The following is a 22,599-nucleotide window of genomic DNA, read 5'->3' on the forward strand; positions in this document are numbered from 1 at the left end:
TCTGGACTCATCCACTGACTGTTGGAATTGTAGCTCCTACCCAATGCATCATCTCCTTCCTGTCTGGACAGGCTCCAGAAGTAATCTAGTTCAAGGCCCTCACTTGACGGAAAAGAAACGGATCTGTCTAGGAACATGTAGCCTCTTTGTGGCCACGTTGAGAGTAGAACACAGGCCTTCAGTCTTTCTCAGTATGGCCACCTTCTAACAATATTCTCACCACCATTCCTTTGGAAGTGTTTACTTTCTGACATCCTCCTCATAGGATTGTTTCTTCCAGCTAGATGGGACCTCCTTAGCCTCTCTCCTAAGTTGTTCCCCCAGTCCCATTCACCTGCTTTCCTCTAGCAAAGACGGTAGCTTAGATTTAATTGGGGTCCATCTTGGTAGGAGATCGAATGGCTGATACTCTTGAAGTTTCTGCCTGCTTTCCCCATGGACACTGTGGGTCTCCACATGAACTGTAGGTGGTGAGTATCCCTGGGATGTGTCTGTAGACTTGGAGAGATCATTTAGAAGTTCTTGCTGGAACATAGTTATGTAAGGAAAGAGGAGGCCCCTAAGTTAGGGAAGTTTCCTTCATATGCAGCTTCAGGACCAGCACACAGAGCAGTGGACAGGAAAGGGAACCCCTGGCCAGCCCACCATGTTAGTCACAGAGGTGGAGTGACTCACATCTTAGGAACTTTATGGGCTGCCATGGAAACAGCTTGTGTTTTCCACTTCCCACCGGGTTGCAGGGAAGAATGCTTTTAAAAATATTAGTGCCTCCCAGTGTTAGCTGTTAATAATACCTGCTTTCTCAGACCCTTCCCCACCCACCCTGCAAGCCCTCACCCCTGCTGCTGCTTTTTTTTTTTTTTAATTTAAAAATAAAGTTTTAGGTTTAGAAAATTGAAAAAGACAAGCTTGAACATAGATGATAGTGGCATAAATTTTAGAATTTGGCTCCTACTTGAATTATAGTTTTCTTCTCAGTGCTAGATTGATAGTATTCATCAGATAATCAGAACATTGTATCATGGGGCAGTGAGAGGATGCTGTATTTTTATTTTTTTATTTTTTCCATACAAAAATTTATACATACATTGTTATGTGACCCTAATTGCTCTCCCCAAACTGTGACGGCACACTCCTCGTTTCCACCCCTGATTTCCCATGTCCATTCAACCAGCTCCTAACCCTCTCTGCCTTCCCATCTCACCTCCGGACAGAAGCTGCCTGTTTAGTCTCTTGTATCTGCTTGAGCTAAGAGGCCCCAGCTGCTTACGATCGGACTTTTACCACCACATTCCTCCATGGAGCAGTGATCCCTGCTCCAGGTCTATTGGCAGAGCTCCTGGGCAGACCAGGTAATGGATGGCCGAGTAGAGAAAAGGGAGCAATCAGAAGGATTTGAAATACGATAATACGAGGTGGAGTCACTGGCAGAAATGGGATTTAGAAGGACTGTAAGTTCAAGAGGAAAGAAAGAGAACAAGTCCAACCTTGAGTCCTTTGATTTCTAGTGGATGGCAGGAAAACAGAAAAGTAGACAGACCGTTGAACTCATTAGTGTCAGTAGAACCCAGGAATTTACTTAGCCCTACAAAAAAGTCTCATGTCTTTACTGGAAAGAGATGAAGGTTGTTCGCTGACGTTAGAGTACACTTATCTCACTTTTCTTCATAGTGATATGTGCTTGACCTTTCTTGAACAGGCAAAACTCTCGCCAACATTAGACCTTTAGCTTCATGGGTATTTGTAATAAAATACAGTATTTTAAACACGAAAAGGTTTTCTTTTTGTTCTTAAAAGCCTTTAGCGTGTTACATTTGTCTTTGCTATTTGAAATTGATTTGTGTCATAAAATTGACTTTGTTATGATTCATGTTTGTTTTTTTTTTTAATGGTTAATCCAAGAAAATAAAGACATCTGTTACCCATGATCTGTGAGTGTTTCAGGCTATTGCTGTTTCTTGTGACTTTCCTAATATGTTTTTCTCCTAACAGGTTAATTTGCCCTCTTAACTCAGCAGTGGTCCTAGCATCCTATGCAGTACAATGTAAGTCATGAAGGGAAGTGTTTCACGATGGACAGATTGTTCTGACCAATGTATTAAGAAAGTCACTGTCTTCTCCTGTTTGACCGAGTCCTTTCACCTCTTCCCCGTGAATCCTGTTGGGCATCAAGTCCTACTTTTACCCTGACTTACGTTCTCCTCTAGGTCAGGGGCCTGTTGGATTAAGTAACGTGGTTAAGGGCAAAGGAGTGGATGAGCTGTGGTGGTATTTTCTCCCAGGGGAGCCCATGAGACAGCAAACACATACCACACATTACATTTTCCAGAGCCTTTGCTCAGATTATTGGATTTAATCTCTGTAAGAACCACAAGGGGGCAAATGTTTCTACTAGTCACCTCTTATACACATGGAAATTGAGGGCCAGCTAGGTTAAGGATTTGTTGAACGTCACTCCTGCTACTTGCTTTATGCCACTCTAAAACACTGTTGGAGTCTTAAGAATTTATTTTTAGAGTTTCATTATAGCTAATTGATTATAAACTGGTGTGTAGCAGCACTGCCCAATAGGAATATGATGCGAGCCACATATATAATTTGAAGTTGTCTAGTAGCCACATTAAAAAAATAAAAAGAAGGGAAAATAATTTTTAAAATTTTATTTAACCCAGTATATCCAAAATATTATCATTTTAACTTGTAGTCAGTGTAAAAATTATTAACAAGGTATTTTATATTCTTTTTTTTTCCCCAATATGAAGCCTCTGAAAACCAGTCTGGATTTTACACTTACAGCACATCTCAGTTTGGACTAGCCACATTTCAAGTGTTCAGTAGCCACATGTGGCTAGTGGTTACCATATGGGATAGAACGTCCAGATGGAATTTTCCATCAAGGCCATTGAAGCTGGAGTAGATATTCACTCATTAGTTAGCAAAGCTTTATTGAGCACATATTTCATTTAAGGCCCCGTGGTAGATGCTGGGTGTACAAAATGAAAAGGGTACATGGTTACGTGTGAAGTATCAGTTAATAGTTAGCTGTGTGGTACCAAAACGGTACACCAACATAGTACTTGTGTAGAGCTGCATAGTAACAAGACTTAAGAAGGCCCTTCTACCTTCCATTAAGCCTGAAACTATCTTGGCCTATTACCCTCTTGACCAACTGCATGGTAGGGAGTTAAGGGAGCAAGATAGTCAAGTCTTAGAGCAAGTGCTGACTGAACTACTCACCCTACTCTGGGTCCTGCATAACCTTGAGCCTTTCCAGGCTTCAACTTCTTTACCTGTAAAGTGGGGATAATAGCAGTATCTACTTCATAGTGTTGTAGTGAAAATGAAATGAGGTAATATACATAAAGCTCTTAGAACAGTGCCTGACTTGTGGCAAGTGTTCACTGTTAGTGTATTTTCACATCTGCCCAGAAGATCATCTGAAGAACTGCTTATTGTAAATAATAGACTCTGTTCAGAGTAAAATTTAAGAACCAAATGAAAAATCCTATTCCAAGGTTCACTAGTCAGGTTCACCTCTGCAAAGTACTGATAGAACCAAGGCTAAAGAAAGTTGTTAAGTACCTAAAAAGTGAAACTGACTTCAGTGGAAATATAGCATGATGGTCATGCCAATAAAATAATGAGTTGTCCTGCAAGCTGTTTTAAGCATAAATTCTTTGTTCCTACACCCTCAGTTAATATATACAGTCAGCCGTCTATATCTGCAGGTTCCACATCTGAGGATTCAACCAATCTCAGATCAAAAATATTCAGGGAAAAAAAAGACTTTTTTCTTATCATTATTCCCTAAATGATATAGTGTAACAACTATTTACACTGCATTTACATTGTATTAGGCATTATAAGTAACCTAGAGATGATTTAAAGTATATGCATAGGTTATAGGCAAATACTACACCATATTATAAAAAGGACTTGAGCATCCTAGAATTTTGGTATCCACGGAGGGTCCTGGAACCAGTCCTCCGCGTATACCAAGGGATATATATGCTAGAAGAACACGTGGAACTTGAAAGACAAAATATATTTATTGCGTTCTTCTGTGCATGCATTTCTAGAAGATTAATTTTTAGACAGGAAATTGCTGGGTAAAAGGGTATGCCTAAATTTTATCTGATACTTTTTGATAAATTGTCCCAAGAGAGATGTCTAATACGAAGATAAATTCTACCAGTAATCAGTGCACAAAAAAGTACATTTTCTCATTAGATAAAAAATAAAGTGACCCATAGGTAAAATACCTGAAAAGACAAGACATGAAGGTGGGAGATTGCTGGTGGCCTGTCAACGATTTATGAGGCTCAAACAATAAAGTGTTTGAAAGTCTATGTTTATCCCATAAATGTTCTCTGAGCCTCTGCTGTGTGCAGGCACTGCAGGAGCCTCCGGGCGCACAGATGGATGAAGCAGACTGCTCTCCTTAAGGAGTCTACAGCCCAGGAGGGAGGGAGGCAGGCAGGTGTGGAGCAGCCCATAGTGGTAGCAGTGTGGATGAACACAGAGGATGCCATTCCATTCTGCTTGGGTGAGAGGGGAGGAAGTCCAGAAAAGCTTCCTAGGGATGACCCCTGAGAAGAGCCTCTAAGAACCAGTTGCAGTTGGGTGAACAACAGGTAAAAGGCTTTCCCAGCAGAACAGCCTGACAGCTTAAAATGCCACACATTTGGAGACCTGGGACATACTCTCTCTTTGCTGCAAAACATAAAAGATTATCAGCTAGTAAGAATGCATGGAATGTAAAAGACAAGATATTCCCCACATAAGCACTAATTTCCTTTTATTCCTGCTGTAATTAGCTTTTGCATGTGTCATCTGCCCCACAAATAGGAAAACTGTTTAAGTCAGGGTGTTTGGGGCAAGTGGCATAGCAAACAAGAGTATGGGCTCTGGGATCAGAATCTTGGCTCCAAATTACCATCAGAGCAACAATGGGCAGGTCCCTTCTTTGAGTCTCAATTATCTTATCTGTTTAATGGGAATACAAGCAATGCCTATCACTGGGTTATAATAAGTATCAAATGGGATGATGTAATTGAGCCTATGTGGAAACCACCCCCTGCTTTGCAAATGTTTTGTATGACTTTAACTTTGTTTCCCTCTAGTGGTTAGTACAAGGCTTTGCACAGAGTTGCTGAGGGCTCGTACAGAAAAAAAATCCTACGGGGAGGTTCATCGGTTGTACGTTAAGTTCAAAACATTTGTTTATGACGTGACTAAAGAGAGAACCTTGCAGTTCGAGTTTGCAGAATGGCACAGGTGTTGGGGCTCTTAGCTGATATGGTGAATGACCAAATCAAGATCCAGAAGGATCTTCACGAGCTAATGAAACCAACAGAGTAAAATTTAAGAGGACTCTGCCTTGAGGCTCAGGAAAGTCACTTGCAGCATTTGTTTGCCCTTTGGGACATGACCATTGTCATCAGCAACTGGCCAACAGCAGCTCGAAGGCCCCTTCCTGGCAGTCAGGCTGGTGGAGTGGGAGGAGCACCAGCTGGGACTCTGGTCTGGACTCTGCTAAAAAAATGCCTCTGTGATAGGGGTAAGTCCCTTCTCCTCCCTGGAACTCAGTTTCTTCCCCTTTAAAATGAGGGGTTTGAACTAGGTGACTCTGAGTCTTTCTCGAGCTTTCTTTGCTGAGGATCCTGTGTTAGGGCATCCAGATGATTTCTATAAATGCACCATAAGGAGCTCTGGTGTCAGAATGGTTAAGCTGCTAACCGTCAGTGGTTCAGACTCACCCAATGGCTTCGCGGGAGAAAGGACCGAACAATCTGCTCCCATAAGGATTTCAGCCTAAGAAACCCAATGGGGCAGTTCTCCTCTGTCATATAGTATTGCTATGAGTCGGAATTGACTCAGCACACAACAACAGCAAATGCACTATTGTGCATTTAACCATATATACACTCACCTGCCACACTGTGCCCACATCATATAACCTTGACATTTCCTTCTGTGGCTTGGCCACCTTTGGCTGGCCATCATGGCCTCTAGTCTAACCTTGACCAGGCCTGCCTAGATACTTGACTTCCTGCCCTTCCCCAACCCTCCCTCCAGAACTGACCCATGAGTCCCCTGTGGCATCTGGTCCCCTGTCTTCCACACCTCCCTGAATCCCAGATGGTGGGTCAGGATGCCCACAGTAGTAATGTCGATATGAGCTCTCTTCTGCCCACATCCATTTTTTAGAGCAGGTGGATCCAATGTTGCAGTATCCTTGGTTTCTACAAGGTGAGTTCTTTGAGAGCAGGAACTGTATGCCAGGCACGTGCAGCCTCAATAAAGAGAGAGCTTACATGGCGCCTGGCATACAGAGGGTGGCATTTTTCCGGTGGGTCTTCTTATTTCCTTTTATCTTGGGAGCATGAGCACAAACTGCTGTACTAACCACAGAGTGTGGAAGAGGTGTGAGACGAGTAAGACCAAGTTTCAAACACCATTTCCCCTTTTCCTCCCTGTGTGGCCTTGGGCAAGGTGAAAATTAGGTTGGACCATGTGTGTGAAAGTACCTATCCCATGGTAAGGGTTCAGAGAGTAAATGTAGAACCTGGAGTTAATGAGAAGCTCCAGTTCATGTGATGTAGAACTTGCAGGAAGGGTGTTTTCAATTGATGTTTTTCTTGTGGTGCTTTTGATGCTTCTTAATATAGACCATGCTGAAAAGGCAAACCTAATTATGATCCCACCCCCTATTCTGTCTTAATAGCTCATTTTGGAGACTATAATTCTTCCATACATCATTCAGGATACCTTTCTGATAGTCAGTTTATACCATACCAGAACGGTGACTTTTTAACAAAGGTGGAATCTCTCCATGAGCAGCACAGGTAAGGGGAGGGCCTCGGAGTGGCCTACTTTGGGAACCTAGGTTGGGTATTTATAGACATTGTACAACCTTGTGTTTGATGCGACCTCCTCTTCCTTTGCTCATGAATCCTCTTTCAGGATGCTAGGGGTTTTTAAAGCTTTGAACTGTTCTGATGACAGATATAGCTGGCCTACCTAGCATTTCTGTAGAGCGTAGAGTACAGTAGGAGTTAAGGGTGATGGTTGCTGTATTCCATCTTAGAATGTCATTGAAATCAGTTAATTTCTAAATGAAGTGGCCTATTTTGAAATCCAGTTGCACCACACATTGGCCCTACTTTTTAAACCCTTTAGCAGTTCGCCATATTTAATAAAATGGGCTATTTTTAGGTAATGTTGAATAGAGAGACAAAGCCAAAAAACCCATTGCAGTCAAATCAGTTCCAGTCATGGTGACTCCATGTGTTACAGAGTAGAGCTGCTCCACAGAGAGACCTAAAATGCTGACAGGCAGGGTGAGTTCCAAGCCCTCTCTGGGTTCAGTTAGTGAAAATTGCCTTAATTCCTCTTAGGTAGCACCACTCTTCAGCACATGCCTTGGGTAAGCCTCAACTCCCAACAGATATGCCCAGTTCTGGCCTCCTCCCTTTCTTTCCTCATTTTCCTGAACTGTAGGGGCAGCTGTTCAGTGTAGGTTAAATAACGGCCAGCCGACCGAGACGATCAGCTCTCAAGGGACTTCACGCTTCTTGGGGAGGCCATAAAAAACAAAGCAACCAGTGTCCCTTCTAAAAAGACGCTGCCAAGCCTTTCTCCCAGAATTTTACTTCTCTGGCAGATGTCGGCATCCTAAAATACTCCTGGGCCAGTGACATTTGGAAGTTTGAGACCACTGCTAAAAGAATAAGAGTAGAAAGAACTAAAGATTGTGCATTCATTAAGCAAGTTGGAATAAAAGGGGTGGGAATTCTGAAAGATGACAGCTTTCTGTAACTGAATGTTGAGAGCCCACTAAATGGAAGTATTGTTTAGAAAAGAAATGAGAGGGCTCAATGAAGTCAAATTCAGTGGGCAAGGAGAAAAATCTGGTTTAGTAAAATTGAGGGTTTGATGGTTTTTTTAAGATTAATAACACAAGGCATTTAATAATTCTAAAGAAATGTTATAAATTTTCTAAATTTTTACTGTTTTTAAAAATTAAGAGTTTGATTTGCTCTTTTCACTGGGTGTACTCTGTATTTTCTCTTCTCTTTTATAGCGGTCTAAAGCAGTCAGAAGCAGAATCTTGCTATATCAACATAGCGAGGACCCTGGACTTCTACGGAGTGGAACTGCACAGTGGAAGGGTAGGTAATGCTTGTTGAGTTTGGGTTCAGAATTTCTATTTCGGCTTTAATTTCTGAAAGTTTGAAAACGTTCTTTGATGAAACGATTTCTTTTCTAGTGTAACAAACAAAACCCTTTTTAGATGTGTGGAAGGTTTTATGAAGTAATGCTGAAGTTTGCTGGTTACTCTATTGCTTTTTCCATGTTTGCGTTGGTATGCGAAGGCTTCTTCCTTTTGTGGGGCGTCAGGGGGACTAAACAGAAGTAATTTTTGTGAGACTGTCTTCATATTATGGTTGAAGGGGCAAAAAAAAAAGTTTATAAACCCATTTTCCAAGTGACAATTTAATGAGCCAAGAGATTCTCCTACTTAATTTCAAGTTCTGCTCAACTTACAGCTAGTTACCTGAATATGATAATTTTTTAAAATTATTATGGTGGTGGTATTATTGTGAGGAGGAAGCTAGAAGGCTGCACACTAGCTCTTAAATGCTTCAGCCCAGAAGAGACACACATCACTTCTGCTCATAGCACATTGGCCGGAATGAGTCACATGGCCCTGCCTTCTGCAGATGGGGCTGGGAAATGTGGAGGTGGGCATGGAAATTTAGTGAGCAGTAACTGTCTCTGCTGCAGGGTTGAGGTGCGGACTGAAGACTACAAATCCAGATGCTTTGAGACCTGAGTCTCCAGCCACCCAAATCATTCACTTATTTCCCTAAGTTATACACTAAATTTTGGTATCATATGTCTGTTTGTCCTTCTCTCCCACCTACTTAATATTGTTTAATTGCAACCCTGCTCTTTGTCATGCGAGTTTGATTTTGCTTTAAATATGTGATTTCAGTTGAATACTCAGTAGTGAATACTCTCTGGACTTCTCACTTTCATCAGCACTGTTTTCTTCGGCCCCTTTCTCTAACTCCTCATGTTTACATTGCTGTTCTTAAATGATTTGTCCCACTATCTCTTGAGAGAGAAAGGGAATGAACATTTACAGTGAAACCTGTGAGTGCCGGAACTCGACGGGACTGCCTCATTTTTCTGGGTCTCGCAAGTTTTCCGCCTTTGACAGGATGCAGTCTTACTACTTTTCTATCACTGTCTGTTAGTGGAAACTATTTGAGTTTCCTTCTCTGACAGGTTTCTGCCTTACACAGGTTCTGGCTTTTGCAGGTTTTACTGTGTTATACACTTACCACATGCCAAGCCCTATTGTAGGTACTTTATTTCTCTCATTTTAGCCTGATGAAAACCTTATGAGGTGGGTTCTCTAATCTTTATTGTACAAAAGGAAAAATTGAGGCTCAGATCCCAAAATAACACAGCTAGAAGTGGCAGGCCTAAGGTTCACCCACAGTTTTAACTGACTCAAACCGTGCCCCTTCTGTATAATTTCAAACATCTCACGTGGGAAATAGGAATGCAAATAACCCAGTACAGGAACTGTTATGTTTTAAAAATTTCTTTTTTTATACTCACCTTGTTCTCAAAAGGATTTCAAACAGCTCATAGGTGCTTTATCTTTCTCCTGTATCTTCAGTGTCTGGGGCAACGCCTAGCACGTAGGCTCTTGATAAGCCTTGAATGTTTTTAACTTGTCTATACCAGCCTCAAAATGGAGTTACTTGTGCTGAGCCCCATGTCAACAAACCGAAACCTAAGTTTCTATTTTGTGTAAATACCTAACCTTCCCAGAAGCCAAAATCCAGTTCAATCAGTTGACTCTCCCAGGAATGAAAGCATAAGCTAGCCAATCAGGACTTGATTGATCTGTTTAACCTGGTTCAAAATTTCCTCCTAATCCCATCCTCGTTGTCAAAACTGTTAAAATAAAATTTTCACAATATTAAATTTGTGTATGAGCTCATAAGCTTTATTTTTTCAGTTCATGAACAAGGTAAGTCTTGTCTGACTTCCAGACCAGACGCTCCCTGGCTCATGAACTGAAAAATGAAGCTCTTGAGTTCATACACAAATTTAATATTGTGGAAATTTTATTTTTAAGAATGTATTGGATTGACAAGCAATATTACTTCTTAGTTGGATTTACAGTCAGCATTTCTACACTGCTAAATTTTCGTCATCCTATCATAATAGCTAAAGACTTTTCAGTGCTGGGAATCTAGATGTGTATAAGGCTGGGAGGTAGGGAGAGGCCTTTGTGATTTTAATATGGTTATTTAATATTAATTGTTGAAATTGAATACTCCTTTAAATGATTCTGTGAAATGAATGGGCTTATCTGGTAACTTTCTAAACCAGTGGGATCCAGGGGTTGCTGTCAGGCTGTGTGTGTTCACCCTAGAACAATTCGTTGCTAAGTACTTGGATCTTAAGTATCTGTGAAGCAGGGATTTCTGCATGTTTTCAGTAACATTTTCCCCTTTAAAGCTTATACATATTACTGTTTATAAAAGCATGGGTGCTTGAAAGCTGCCAGAGTGCATAAGCATACTGTACTGGCTGTGAATCTATGCTCTTCCTCTTCACAGGACCTGCACAATTTAGATCTGATGATTGGAATTGCTTCTGCGGGCATCGCTTTGTACCGAAAATATATTTGCACAAGTTTCTATCCTTGGTAAGTGCAAACCAGTTCTAATTACTTTCTGAATCATGCTTTAAAAATATGCTGAACAAACGTAATGTTAGCTCTGATTTTAAACTTTTCTTTCTAAAGCAGTTGGAAGGGATTTTTCCCCCCAGGTTTTTACCTCTGCCCTCTGATTTGATCCAGATTGGGTATTTGAGAAAATTATAGTATGGTTTTCATTGACATCCTTTTGCCCCCAGTCACCTGGTGGTTTGGGATACTCTGTGGAGACATGGTGGATAAAAGGGCACAAGGCAGGTCTTGGAGCTAAGGAATCCTCCCTGGGCCATGCACTGGCCAGAAGTCAGAGAAGAGCTTCCTCAGGGCAGGGCCTGTATTCTCAGTTCTGTTCCTCTGTCATCAATTGAACTGTTACCAAGTCCAGCTCCGTTCTAAATGCTAAGAGGACCCAAAAGACATGTGCAGCAGAGTTTGCCCTGTAAGCTCGTGAGCCTGGTGGGGAGAGAGAATTTCTGTATTCTCACAGTGTAAGACACAAATATCAGGTGAACTCAGTGAGTAGAACTGACTTTTAAGAGAGAAGTTGGAGTTTAATGTGTCAGGCAGTAGGGATCTTCCTTCTAGGGGAAACAATATAAGATAAATACCATCTTAAAAAAAAAATGAAAGAGAAGAAAAAATACCATGTTTATAAATGTTAATGTAATGATGTACAGAATGCAGATTTGCCAGGTGACTCAAGGAGAGTGGTCACTGTGGGCAATAGGAGATGCAGAAGCAAAAGTCTGGAATGTAAAAGAACACAGGGTTTTGGCAAAATAGTGACTGCAAGGAAGATGTTTAGGAGGAAGGGATAAGAGAATATTTGGAGACAGATCAACTGTCACACAGTTTGGTCCTTGGCATTTAAATTTACTCCATCATCTTTGCAACATAGAACTTTTATTACCTGGGACACAAAGATGTTCATCACAGCATTATTTATAACAACAACAAGAATAAAAACCCTATAAGTAAATTAAGTAAAATTATAGAGGAAATAGTAATATTTGTTGAATGCTTATTACTGTGTTGAAGTCACTTTACTAAGTATTTACTGACGATTAAGCGTTTACTTAAACCTGAGATAGTCACTGTTGTTATCTTCATTTTCACAAAGGAGGAAACAGAGGCACAAAGAGTAATAACTTGTCCAGGGTCACACAGCTAATGATTGGTCTAGTTGAAATTCCAACCCAAATAGTCTGGCCCCAGAGCCTGTACTTTTATTCCACCATTAAAAATTACATTCGTGGGAAAATGCTTAATAGGAATGCACTTGTAGAAGCTGAGTTTTCAATTAACTTTACAATATATCTGTTTTCAAAAACAAAAACAAAAAAATTGTATTAATTCTATTCAATTTCACAGTAAAACCAGTGTGGCAGGTAAAGGGTCTTCTTGCCATCTTTCTTTCCCTTCGACTCTGTTAAAAGGCTTATTGTAGCAGGAAACCCCAGCCTTGGCTCACCTCAGTGACCCCTCGGTTAACTAGGATGTGGCTTGGGCAGCTCTCCAGCCTGCTTAGGACCTGGGTCAGGCCAAGCAGGGGGCCGAGTGGGGAAAGGGCACAGGACTCATTTCCCCTCACCAAGCCTTTCCACATGCCAAGGGCTTCTCCCAGAATACCACAGGCCTGAATCCCCGGGGCCCAGCTCTCTCTAGCACTGGCACGTTTCGGGAGGGTGTGAGTCCCATGAAGACACTTCAGGAGGAGTCTTAGTTTCCTAATGCTGCTATAACACAAATACCACAAGTAGGTAGCTTTAAAGAACAGAGATTTATTATCTCACAGTTTTGGAGGCTAGAAGTCCGAATCAGGGCATTGGCTCTTAAGGAGGGTCCTTCCTTGTCAGTGGCCCCAAGAGTTCTTCCGCATTCTTTGGTATTTTCATTTCCTCTGTGTGTGTGTGTCTATCTGTTCTGCTCTTTTCATAAGACACCATTTAGAAGTGATTAGGTTTAGAACCTACCCTACTCCTGTATGACCTCATTAATATTTCCAAACAGTCGTATTTACAGGCAGAGAGTTGAGGACTCAACATATATTTTGGAGGCTCTAATAGAGCCTGCAGAGACTTTATAACCCCTCCAGCCCCTAGGCTTACACATAGACCCCCCCCCCCCACCAAGTCACCCTTGCCCTTCAAAATCAAGACCTGGCCTCTGCCTCTGGTACAGAGCTCACAGACTAGCAAGGAGGCAGATGGCAGCAGATGGTGACCCAAGGACCATAAGTATGATGTAAACGGGCACATCCCAGAGAAGGGCAGCACCAAGGAAGGGCCCCAAGCCCACAGAGGTGGAGGTGAGTTCTAAGCTTTATCTGAAGACCCACTGGGCTTTAGCCCCAGGGAATAAATTCTAGACAGAATGAGCAGCATGTGTGGAGGTCAGGAGACAAGAGAGAAGACAGCATAATGAGTAAAGGAAAGGTGAGTGGGTCTGGCTGGAGCATGGTGTGGGAGTGGCGAGTGGCAGGAGCTTGAGGACTGTTGGAGCATAGATTTAATCCTTGGGACTCTTAAGAGACACTGAACTTTCCTGCATGATATGATCACAATTATAGTGATTTAGTTATATCTCTGATTATTTATTTGGGACCTGTTCCCTCACTAGATTATGAGCTTCAAAATGGCAGTGACTGATTGTCTTATTCACGCTGTGTCCCCAAGGCCTGGCACATCACTTTTACTTTCTAGACACTCAGTACATTTTTTGCCTTAAAGAATGAGTGAAGGGCAGTAGGGAACTACTGTAGGACCTTAAACCAGGAAACGACATAGATCTTGTCTGCACTTAATCAGGTTTGCTCAAGGAGAGAGCACTGTCAAATACAGAGATTGGGGTCAGTGTGGGAAGGAGGGAGCACTGAACTGGAACACTGAACTGCAGGAGGTCCAGCAGAGGCCCCCCTGTATGTGAAGCTGGTGGGGCAAGGGGTGCACAGATCCCATAGGCCCTGCAAGACAGGATGAGATCTCAAAAGCTGGGTTGAGAACAGGAATGCCTGCATCTGTCCTTTGGCTCAGGGAAGTGGCAAGGAGACACCGTGACTTTCTCCCACAGTCTGTTGTTTTACCCAAAGACCCTGCTAACTGTGACCCAAGTCACAAGAACAGGCCAGCATATTCTGCATCTCCCCGCAAGGCACTGTGTAACATCCACTAGAGAGAGTACCTAAGGGCCAAACACCCTTTTGGTCCTTCAGATTATTAACTTTCAGTCACCCATAAAATTCACTTGTCAAATAATGCATCTGTCAATGCATTGTTTAATTTAAATGTTATGATGAATCATAGCTCATTTAATATTTAATATAGGTATGTTACTGATTTAACGGGGGAAATATTACGTGAGTAGTTAAACTTTTATTTTACCTACCCAGACCCTCTGTTCTGGAATGCTCTACCAGGGTTTTCATATGATTCTAGAGAATGGTAGAATTCCTTCATTTCCTCAAAGTATTTCAGAAGTAAAGACTCCAGTGTGGAAATGTGCCTCCCTTGTATAGGCTACAGTAGTTTGACATGATGAATTAAATGGATTACAGTAGTTTGACATAATGAAGTAGATGAATTAATTTAAATTGTTAACCCTTAAATCAATTTTAATTATAGGAAATGAACATTGAGGGCCTACCATCTGTCAAGCACCATACTAGGGGCTTTCCATGCCTAATCCACTTGAATCTTCACTAGACAACTTACGAGAAAGGCAGTGTTATCCCTGCTGTCTGGACAACTTGTTAAGAACACAGGCTTTGCAGTCAGGCAAGACCCGAGCTCAGATCCTGACTCCAGGGATTCCTAGCTGAATGATCTTGGGCACTTAGGGAGTTATCTCTGAGCCTCAGTGTCATCATCTGAAAATTGGATATTATGTTACATACTTTTCAGGATTGTTGCAAGGCTTAATTGAGGGGATGCTTGTAAAGCTCTCAGTAGGGGGCCTGGTCTGTAACAAGTGATCAGTTAATGGTGGCTATTATTCAGTTATGCAAATTTAGGTTACTTGGCACACGGCTATTAAGTAATGGAGCTGGAATGGGGACCCAGGTCTGTCCAGCTACTCTGTCCACTTCCTGATGCACCACACTGCTGTCAGCTGTCTGTCCAGGTTCATACCAGCTCATGCAACACTCCAGCATCACAAAAGAAGCTTACAGCAAACAGAGTGTATGGCTCATGTTTCTTGCTGTTTAAAAGCTAAATCATAATCCACTGGCCCTTAAGTGATGCTGAGCTTCATTCAGCTACTTGATGTTTGGCTGAGGCAATGGGCCGCCCCGCCTATCATTCCTACACTGAAAGTCAACTCTAGGAAACTGTGAGTCCCCAGTCATCATGATTATGGAATACAGGCCACAGCTCCAACCTGGCTGATCACTGATGTGCTTTGTGTTTTGCTGTGTTTTTTAATAGGGCGAACATTCTAAAAATTTCTTTCAAAAGGAAAAAGTTCTTTATACATCAACGACAAAAACAGGTGAGTTATGTCTACAATTGCTTTGTTTTTTGTGTTTTTAGTCACCTCAGCTCTTAGTTCTTTAGGGGTTGAAGGGGTAGCAGGGAAGGAGTCCCTGGGTGGTACAAATAGTTAACACATTTGGCTGCTAACTAAAAGGTAGGATGTTCTAGTCCAACCAGAGGCTCCTTGGAAGAAAGACCTGGCAGTCTGCTTCTCAGAAATGAGCCATTGAAACCCTGTGGATCACAGTTCTACTCTGACACACGAGGGGTCGCCATGAGTTGGAGTGACTCGACAGCAGCTGGTTAACATGGCACAGTAGAAAGAAAATGGACTTTGGAGTCTGGAGTTCTCTAGATAATTCATTTTCCTTATCTGATTGGAAAATTAACTGGTTTGGAGTCAGAGACAGTGGGTTCAGAACCCAAGTCTTCTGCTTACCAGCTGAGCAAGTTACTTAACCTCACCTAGCCCAAGTTACCTCATTTACAAAAATGCAGTAATGCCCATTTCTCAGGGAATCATGAGGATTAAATAAAATAGCATTAGTCAAAGCACCTGGCCGAGAGACCTGCCACGGAGTAGCAATAAATGTCAGCAAGAGCAGTGCCTTTCCTCGTTATGTTTAAAATGCACATGGCCTTGGGTATGTGTTTCATAAGAGGAGTCCAGCCTCTCTAGGTAGCTCAGTTTGGTTATCTACATGGAAAAGTCAGAGTGAGATGTGAGGACACTAGGGCTCCTGCAGCTAGTAAGTGGGGGAGCCAGAATCGGAGCCCAAGTCTTTATGAATCCAAGACTCCTGCTCTTCCCACTCCATCACACTCCGTCTTGGTATGGTGCTTATTTTTCGCTTACTGTCACTATGTCCATTTCCCAGTTTTTCAAAGATAATATTACTGAAAATGACTCAACGTAGAAATGAACTCTTAGAAATGAGAACACTAAAGCTGAGAGCAAACTAGGATTAGAATCTGGTTCTCCCGATATCCAGTGTAAGATTTGAGGTGGGACAGAAATGCACAAGATGGTAATTTAACATGAAAACAGAAAACCTCAACTCAGGTAGGATGAAGGCAAAGCAAATAATTAAAGTGATTATTAGATATGAACACTGAATTTAACTCTGTGCTTTGTGGAAGGCAAATAGAGAAATTCAAAGGATTATAAAATCCCTATTGTCTGATAGGAGAAAGATCAGTTCTTCAAGAGAGAAATTTCCCTGGAGCTAAATTTTAAAAAGAATGTGGTAGGCCCTTACCTGGTTGTTCCATATACATTCAACCTAGAAATGTAAGCAAACTTGAAATGAAAATGTTTGTGAAGGACCACAGATGACAATAAAGAATAGATACTGGTTATCATTATTCTCACACTCATAGTGATGGTTAAGGGAGCCCTGATGTCGCAGCGGTTAAGCGCCTTGCTATCCAAAAGGTTGGCGGTTCAATCTGCAGGAGAAAGACCTGGCCTCTGCTTCCGTGAAGATTACATCCATGAAAACCCTATGGGGAGGTTCTACTCTGTCACATGGGGCTGCTATGAGTCACAATTGACTCGACAGCACCCAACAACAACAATGATGGTTAACAAATCCTGCTCTTAAATTTTCTTAAAAAGCTGATTTGTAGCCTAAGATATTTTGAAGCCAGTTTTTTGTTTGTTGCATCTTACCTGTTCATCACCACTATGGGCATAAAATGCTAGTGAGGCCTTCCTCCTACACCTGTACAGATAAAATCACTGCTGTGTTTTCCTTCCCAGACTGAATCCAGGGAACATATTGTGGCCTTCAACATGTTAAATTACCGATCTTGCAAAAACTTATGGAAATCCTGCGTCGAGCACCATACGTTCTTTCAGGCAAAGAAGCTACTACCTCAGGAAAAGAATGTTCTTTCTCAGTACTGGACTCTGGGCTCTAGGAACCCTAAAAAGTGAGTATGCTTTAGGGGCATTATCAACAGTAGTGTGAGATATGGACAGAGGAGAGAGAGAGCTGCAACTGCCCTACACTACGTCACAGTCAAGGAAGTACATGGCGACGACTCTGAGAATCATCACATGCCAAGCAAATTGGGCTTTCCAGGCTAATGCCACTAAGCCAGCCTTTCCCAAAGTGTGTTTCCAGGACATTAATTCCATAAGATGCTCCACAAAAATGAATGAATGAATTAATGAGTGGAAATAAAGATCTCTAGAGTCATATGATAAGCCCTGGTGGCACAATGGTTAAGTGCTCGGCTGCTAACCAAAAGGTTGTTGCTTCAAACCTACCCAGTGGCTCCATGGAGAAAGACCTTGAGATCTGCTTCCATAAAGGTTGAAAAACCAGACCCACTGCCATCGAGTCAATTCTGACTCATAGTGACCCCACAGGCCTTCTGCCAAGGCTGTAAATCTCTACGGAAGCAGACTGCCACATCTTTCTTCCTCGGAGCCACTGGTGGTTTCGAACCTACTACCCTTCGGTTAGCAGTCGATCGCTTTAGCCACTTCACCACCAGGGCTCCTTCCATAAAGATTACAGCCTAGAAAACCATATGGGGCAGTTCTGCTCTGTCACGTAGGGTCGCTATGGGTCAAAATCGACTCGACAGCAAACAACAACAACAGAGTCAAATGACTTTGGGATGTATTGCATATCACAATTATAAAATAATCATAATAATCATAGCAGACAATCTGAATGTTTATTTTGTGCCAGGCACACTCTTAATTACATTTAATTCCTACAACAGTCCTTATAATGATACTACAAGGATAATATTCAAAATATTTAATGACTAGTACAGTAAGAAAAATTAATATATAAATTTTTAAGTTTTATTTAAATTAAAATTTATTCTCTACATAAACCATATAGTTTATATTTTGGTTTATTTGTTTATTATAAGATTACCTTCTAAGTTACATAAGATGTAGCAGAAATTGTTTACCAAATTATTATTATAATTTCTAAATCATTTATTAGTTTCTTAAAAATTGCTTTTGTGGGTTTTTTTTTGGTGAATGTGGCTGTTGTAGCTGATGTGATTGATGTGGCTGTTAATAACTAAATGATGCCGCTGTCTGAGCCACTGTTTGATATGTGGCACTGCATCAGACTATTCAAATGACTTTCCTATTAAGTTGATAATCATCATGTAAGATATAGATTCAGTAAGAGCAAATTTTTATTAATATCAGTGATAATATTTATGGTGCTAGATACTCTCAGCTTCTGCCGAACCAAGAGCAAATATATTTTAAAAGTTTTTAGCTTTTATACTACTGTCTAGTATCTTTCTACTAGGCAGTAGTATAAGAGACAGGAAAAGAAAAGACCAAAATGGATGTCAGAAGAGACTCTGCAACTTGCTGTTGAACGTAGAGTAGCTAAAGAGAATGGAAGAAATGATGAAGTAAAAGAGCTGAATAGAAGATTTCAAAGGGCAGCTCAGGAAGTCAGAGTAAAGTATTATAATGAAATGTACAAAGACCTAGAGTTAGAAAACCAAAACGGAAGGGCACGTTTGGCATTTCTGAAGCTGCAAGAACTAAAGGAAAAATTCAAGCCATGAGTTGCAATATGGAAGAATTCTATGGGCAAAATACTGAACAGCGTATCAAAAGAAGCATCAAAAGAAGATAGAAGGAATACACAGAATCACTGTCCCGAAAAGAATTGGTCGATGTTCAACCATTTCAGGAGGTAGCATATGATCAAGAGCCAATGGTACTGGTAAACAAGTCCCAGCTGCATTGAAGGCATTGGCGAAAAACAAGGCTTCAGGAATTGACAGAATACCATTTGAGATGTTTCAACAAACGGATGCAACACGGGAAGCTCTCACTTGTCTATGCCAAGAAATTTGGAAGACAGCTACCTGGCCAACTGACTGGAAGCGATCCATATTTGTGCCCATTCCAAAGAACGGTGATCCAACAGAATACAGAAATTATCAAACAACATCGTTAGTGTCACACGAAAGTAAAATTTTGCTGAAGATTATTCAAAAGTGGTTGCAGTAGTACATCAGCAGGGAACTGCCAGAAATTTGGCCAGATTCAGAAGAGGATGTGGAATGAAGGATATCGTTGCTGATGTCAGATGGATCTTAGCTGAAAGCAGAGAATACCAGAAAGCTGTTTACCTCTGTTTTATTGACTATTCAAAGGCATTCGACTGTGTGGATCATAACAAATTATGGATACATTGTGAAGAACGGAAATTCCAGAACATTTAATTGTACTCATGCAGAACCTGTACATAGATCAGGTACAGAAAAGGGGATACTGGGTGGTTTAAAATCAGGAAAGGCATGCGTCAGGGTTGTATCCTTTCACCATACTTAATCAATCTGTATGCTGAGCAAATAATCCGAGAAGCTAGACTATATGAAGAAGAACGTGGCGTCAAGATTGGAGGAAGACTCATTAACAACTTGCCATATGCAGATGACACAACCTTGCTAGCTGAAAGTGAAGAGGACTTGAAGCATTTCCTGATGAAGATCAAAGACCACAGTCTTCAGTATGGATTATACCTCAGCATAAAGAAAACAAAACTCCTCACAAATGGACTAATAAGCAACGTCATGATAAATGGAGGAGATATTGAAGTTGTCAAGAATTTCATTTTACTTGGATCCACGATCAACACTCATGGAAGCAGCAGTTAAGAAATCAAATGACATATTGCATTGGACAAATCTGCTGCAAAAGACTTCTCTAAAGTGTTAAAAAGCAAAGATTTCAGTTTTGAGGACTGTCTTAGTTATCTAGTACTGCTATAACAGAAATACCACAAGTGGATGGCTTTAACAAAGATAAATTTATTCTCTCACAGTCCAGAAGGCTAGAAGTCCAAAGTCAAGGTGCCAGCTCCAGGGGAAGGCTTTCTCTTTCTGTCGGCTCTGGGTCCAAAAGATGCGTGCTCCTGGCTCTACTTTCTTGGTGATATGAGGTCCCCCGTCTTTCAGCTCACTTCTCTCTTTTATATCTCAAAAGAGATTGACTTAAAACACAACCTAATCTTGTAGATTGAGTCCTGCTTCATTAACATAACTGCCAGTAATCCCACTTCATTAACATCATAGAGGTATGATTTACAACACATAGGAAAATCACATCAGATGACAAAATGGTGGACAGTCACACAATACCGGGAATCATGGACTAGCCAAGTTGACATACATTTTAGGGGTACACAGTTCAGTCCATAACAAGGACTAAGGTGCGCCGGACCCAAGCCATGGTATTTTCAGTTGCCTCGTATGCATGCGAAAACTGGACAATGAATAAGGGAGACCAAAGAAGAATTGATGCATTTGAATTATGGTGTTGGTGAAGAATATCAAATATACCGTGGACTGTCAGAAGAATGAACAAGTCTGTCTTGGAAGAAGTACAGCCAGAATCCTCCTCAGAAGCAAGGATGGCAAGACTTTGTCTCACATACTTTGGCTATGTTATCAGGAGGGACCAGTCCCTGGAGAACGACATCATGCTTGGTAAAGTAGAAGGTCAGTGAATAAAAGGAAGACGCTCAACAAGATGAATTGACACAGTGGCTATAACACTGGACTCAAACATAGCAACAATTGTGAGGATGGTGCAGGACCAGGCAGTGTTTTATTCTGTTATACATAGGGTTGCTGTGAGTTGGAATTGACTCAATGGCACCTAACAACAAGAACAGCAGTGTTTTTGTATGTTCAATAGCTATTATTGAACAAGTCATGAAAATAATTTATTGGAATACAGTATTTACTTAGGTTGGGCCTAATTCTCAGGCCACATGAGATGTGGCATAGCGAGACAACTAAAAGCAGGGACACTGCTGCTGAGCATCCTAGGCTCATATTCTATGTGTGGCACTTTAGTTTTAATTTCCTTCTTTAATTTCCTCATCTATAAAATGCAGACAAAGCATGAGAGGGTATTCTTGTTACCTACTGCTACAGAATAAACAAACAAAAAAAAACCCATTGCCATCGAGTCGATTCTGACTCATAGCTACCCTATAGGACAGAGTAGAACTGCCCCATGGGGTTTCTAAGGAGCAGCTGGTGGATTCGCACTGCTGACCTTTTGGTTAGTAGCCAAGCTCTTAACCACTGCGCCTTTAGGACTCCAATTTTAGTGGCTTAAAATAAACCGCCATCCTATTATGTCTCAACATTTTGTGGGTCAGGAGTTCAGGAAGGGTTTGGCTAGATGATTCTTTTGCTCCCTGTGGTGTCAGCTGCACTTTCTCGGCGTTATTCAGTTGGTAGCTGTGCTGGTCTGGAGGGTCCAAGATGACTTCTCTCACATACCTGGTGGCTTGATGAGACGATTGGAAGACTAGGCTCACTGGCCCCTCTTCCTTTACTTGTAATCTCAGGACCTCTCCAGTGGACTCTCCAGCAGGGTAGTTGGACTTCCTACACAGAGACCTAGGGTTTCAAGAGACTATGGCAGAAGCTGCTGGTCTTCTTAAAGGCTAGGCCCAGAACTGGCCCAGAATTGGCACAGCAACTCTACTGGTCAAGGCAGTCACAGGCCAGCCCAGATTCAAGAGTCAGAGAATTTGCAGTCATCTTTAATCCATCACAGGGAGTCATGGGGGATGTTGGGGACGGTTTGAGGTGCAGGGCAACAGCTCTTCATTAACCGGCTTCAGCATCCTGGAGAATTTCAGCTCTCATAATCTCTTTTTTACAGACGAGGAAACTGAGATTTAGAGAGGTTGTGTGATTTGCCCAAGCCCTAGAGATACACATATACCTTTGCCCTTTAGACTCTCTGAGAGGTCTGCACAAAAGAAACTGTTGATATTTTCCTAGCTTATGGGGCGATAGAACACTCTTTACGAGGTGTGCCTGTTAATGACCTGTGACACGAACTTTGAGGAACTGCTACATTAAACCTTTGAATCATCCAGCTTGCTCCTCTGTGCTCTCAATTAGTGATAATGTCTCCCGAGTGGCGCAAATGGTTTGCACTGGACTGCTAACCTGAAGGTTGGCGGATCAAACCTACCCAGAAGCACTGCAGGAGGAAGACTTGGCAATCTGCTTCTATAGATTACAGCCCAGAAAACCCAATGAAACATTCCTACTCTGTAACACATGGGGGTGCCATGAGTTGGAATCGACTCCACAGTAACCGGTTTGGTTTTTTTGGTTGGTTTCTGATGTAGGCCTGCCTCAGAGGAGAGCTTTTTAATGATGCTACCATGAGCATCCTGATCAGGGTGACAACAGTATTTCTTATTGTAAATTAGTACATTGATATTCTAGAGAGTGCTTTGTATTATTCTTGCTATTTTGTGTTCTGTCTTCTTTTTGTGTATGGTTGGCTTTAGGCCACAAGGAAATGCGTGGAATGTTTTAATAAGACACTAAAACATA

General features: G+C 41.6%; 1 protein-coding gene across 2 annotated transcripts in view; it reads left to right on the top strand.

The window, feature by feature from the left end:
- Positions 1 to 22,599, top strand: part of PTPN3 (protein tyrosine phosphatase non-receptor type 3) — a 101,139-nt gene that overhangs the window by 17,481 nt on the left and 61,059 nt on the right. For both annotated transcript variants that reach the window (XM_004372183.2, XM_004372184.2), the window contains exons 6-11: positions 1,993 to 2,045; positions 6,728 to 6,848; positions 8,087 to 8,174; positions 10,650 to 10,738; positions 15,175 to 15,238; positions 16,985 to 17,157. In XM_004372183.2, the coding sequence (XP_004372240.1) occupies positions 1,993 to 2,045; positions 6,728 to 6,848; positions 8,087 to 8,174; positions 10,650 to 10,738; positions 15,175 to 15,238; positions 16,985 to 17,157 (588 nt within the window). The remainder of the gene's footprint in view (positions 1 to 1,992; positions 2,046 to 6,727; positions 6,849 to 8,086; positions 8,175 to 10,649; positions 10,739 to 15,174; positions 15,239 to 16,984; positions 17,158 to 22,599) is intronic.

This window comes from Trichechus manatus, unplaced genomic scaffold (genome assembly GCF_000243295.1).
Source record: "Trichechus manatus latirostris isolate Lorelei unplaced genomic scaffold, TriManLat1.0 scaffold00016, whole genome shotgun sequence".
Taxonomy (NCBI): Eukaryota; Metazoa; Chordata; class Mammalia; order Sirenia; family Trichechidae; genus Trichechus; species Trichechus manatus.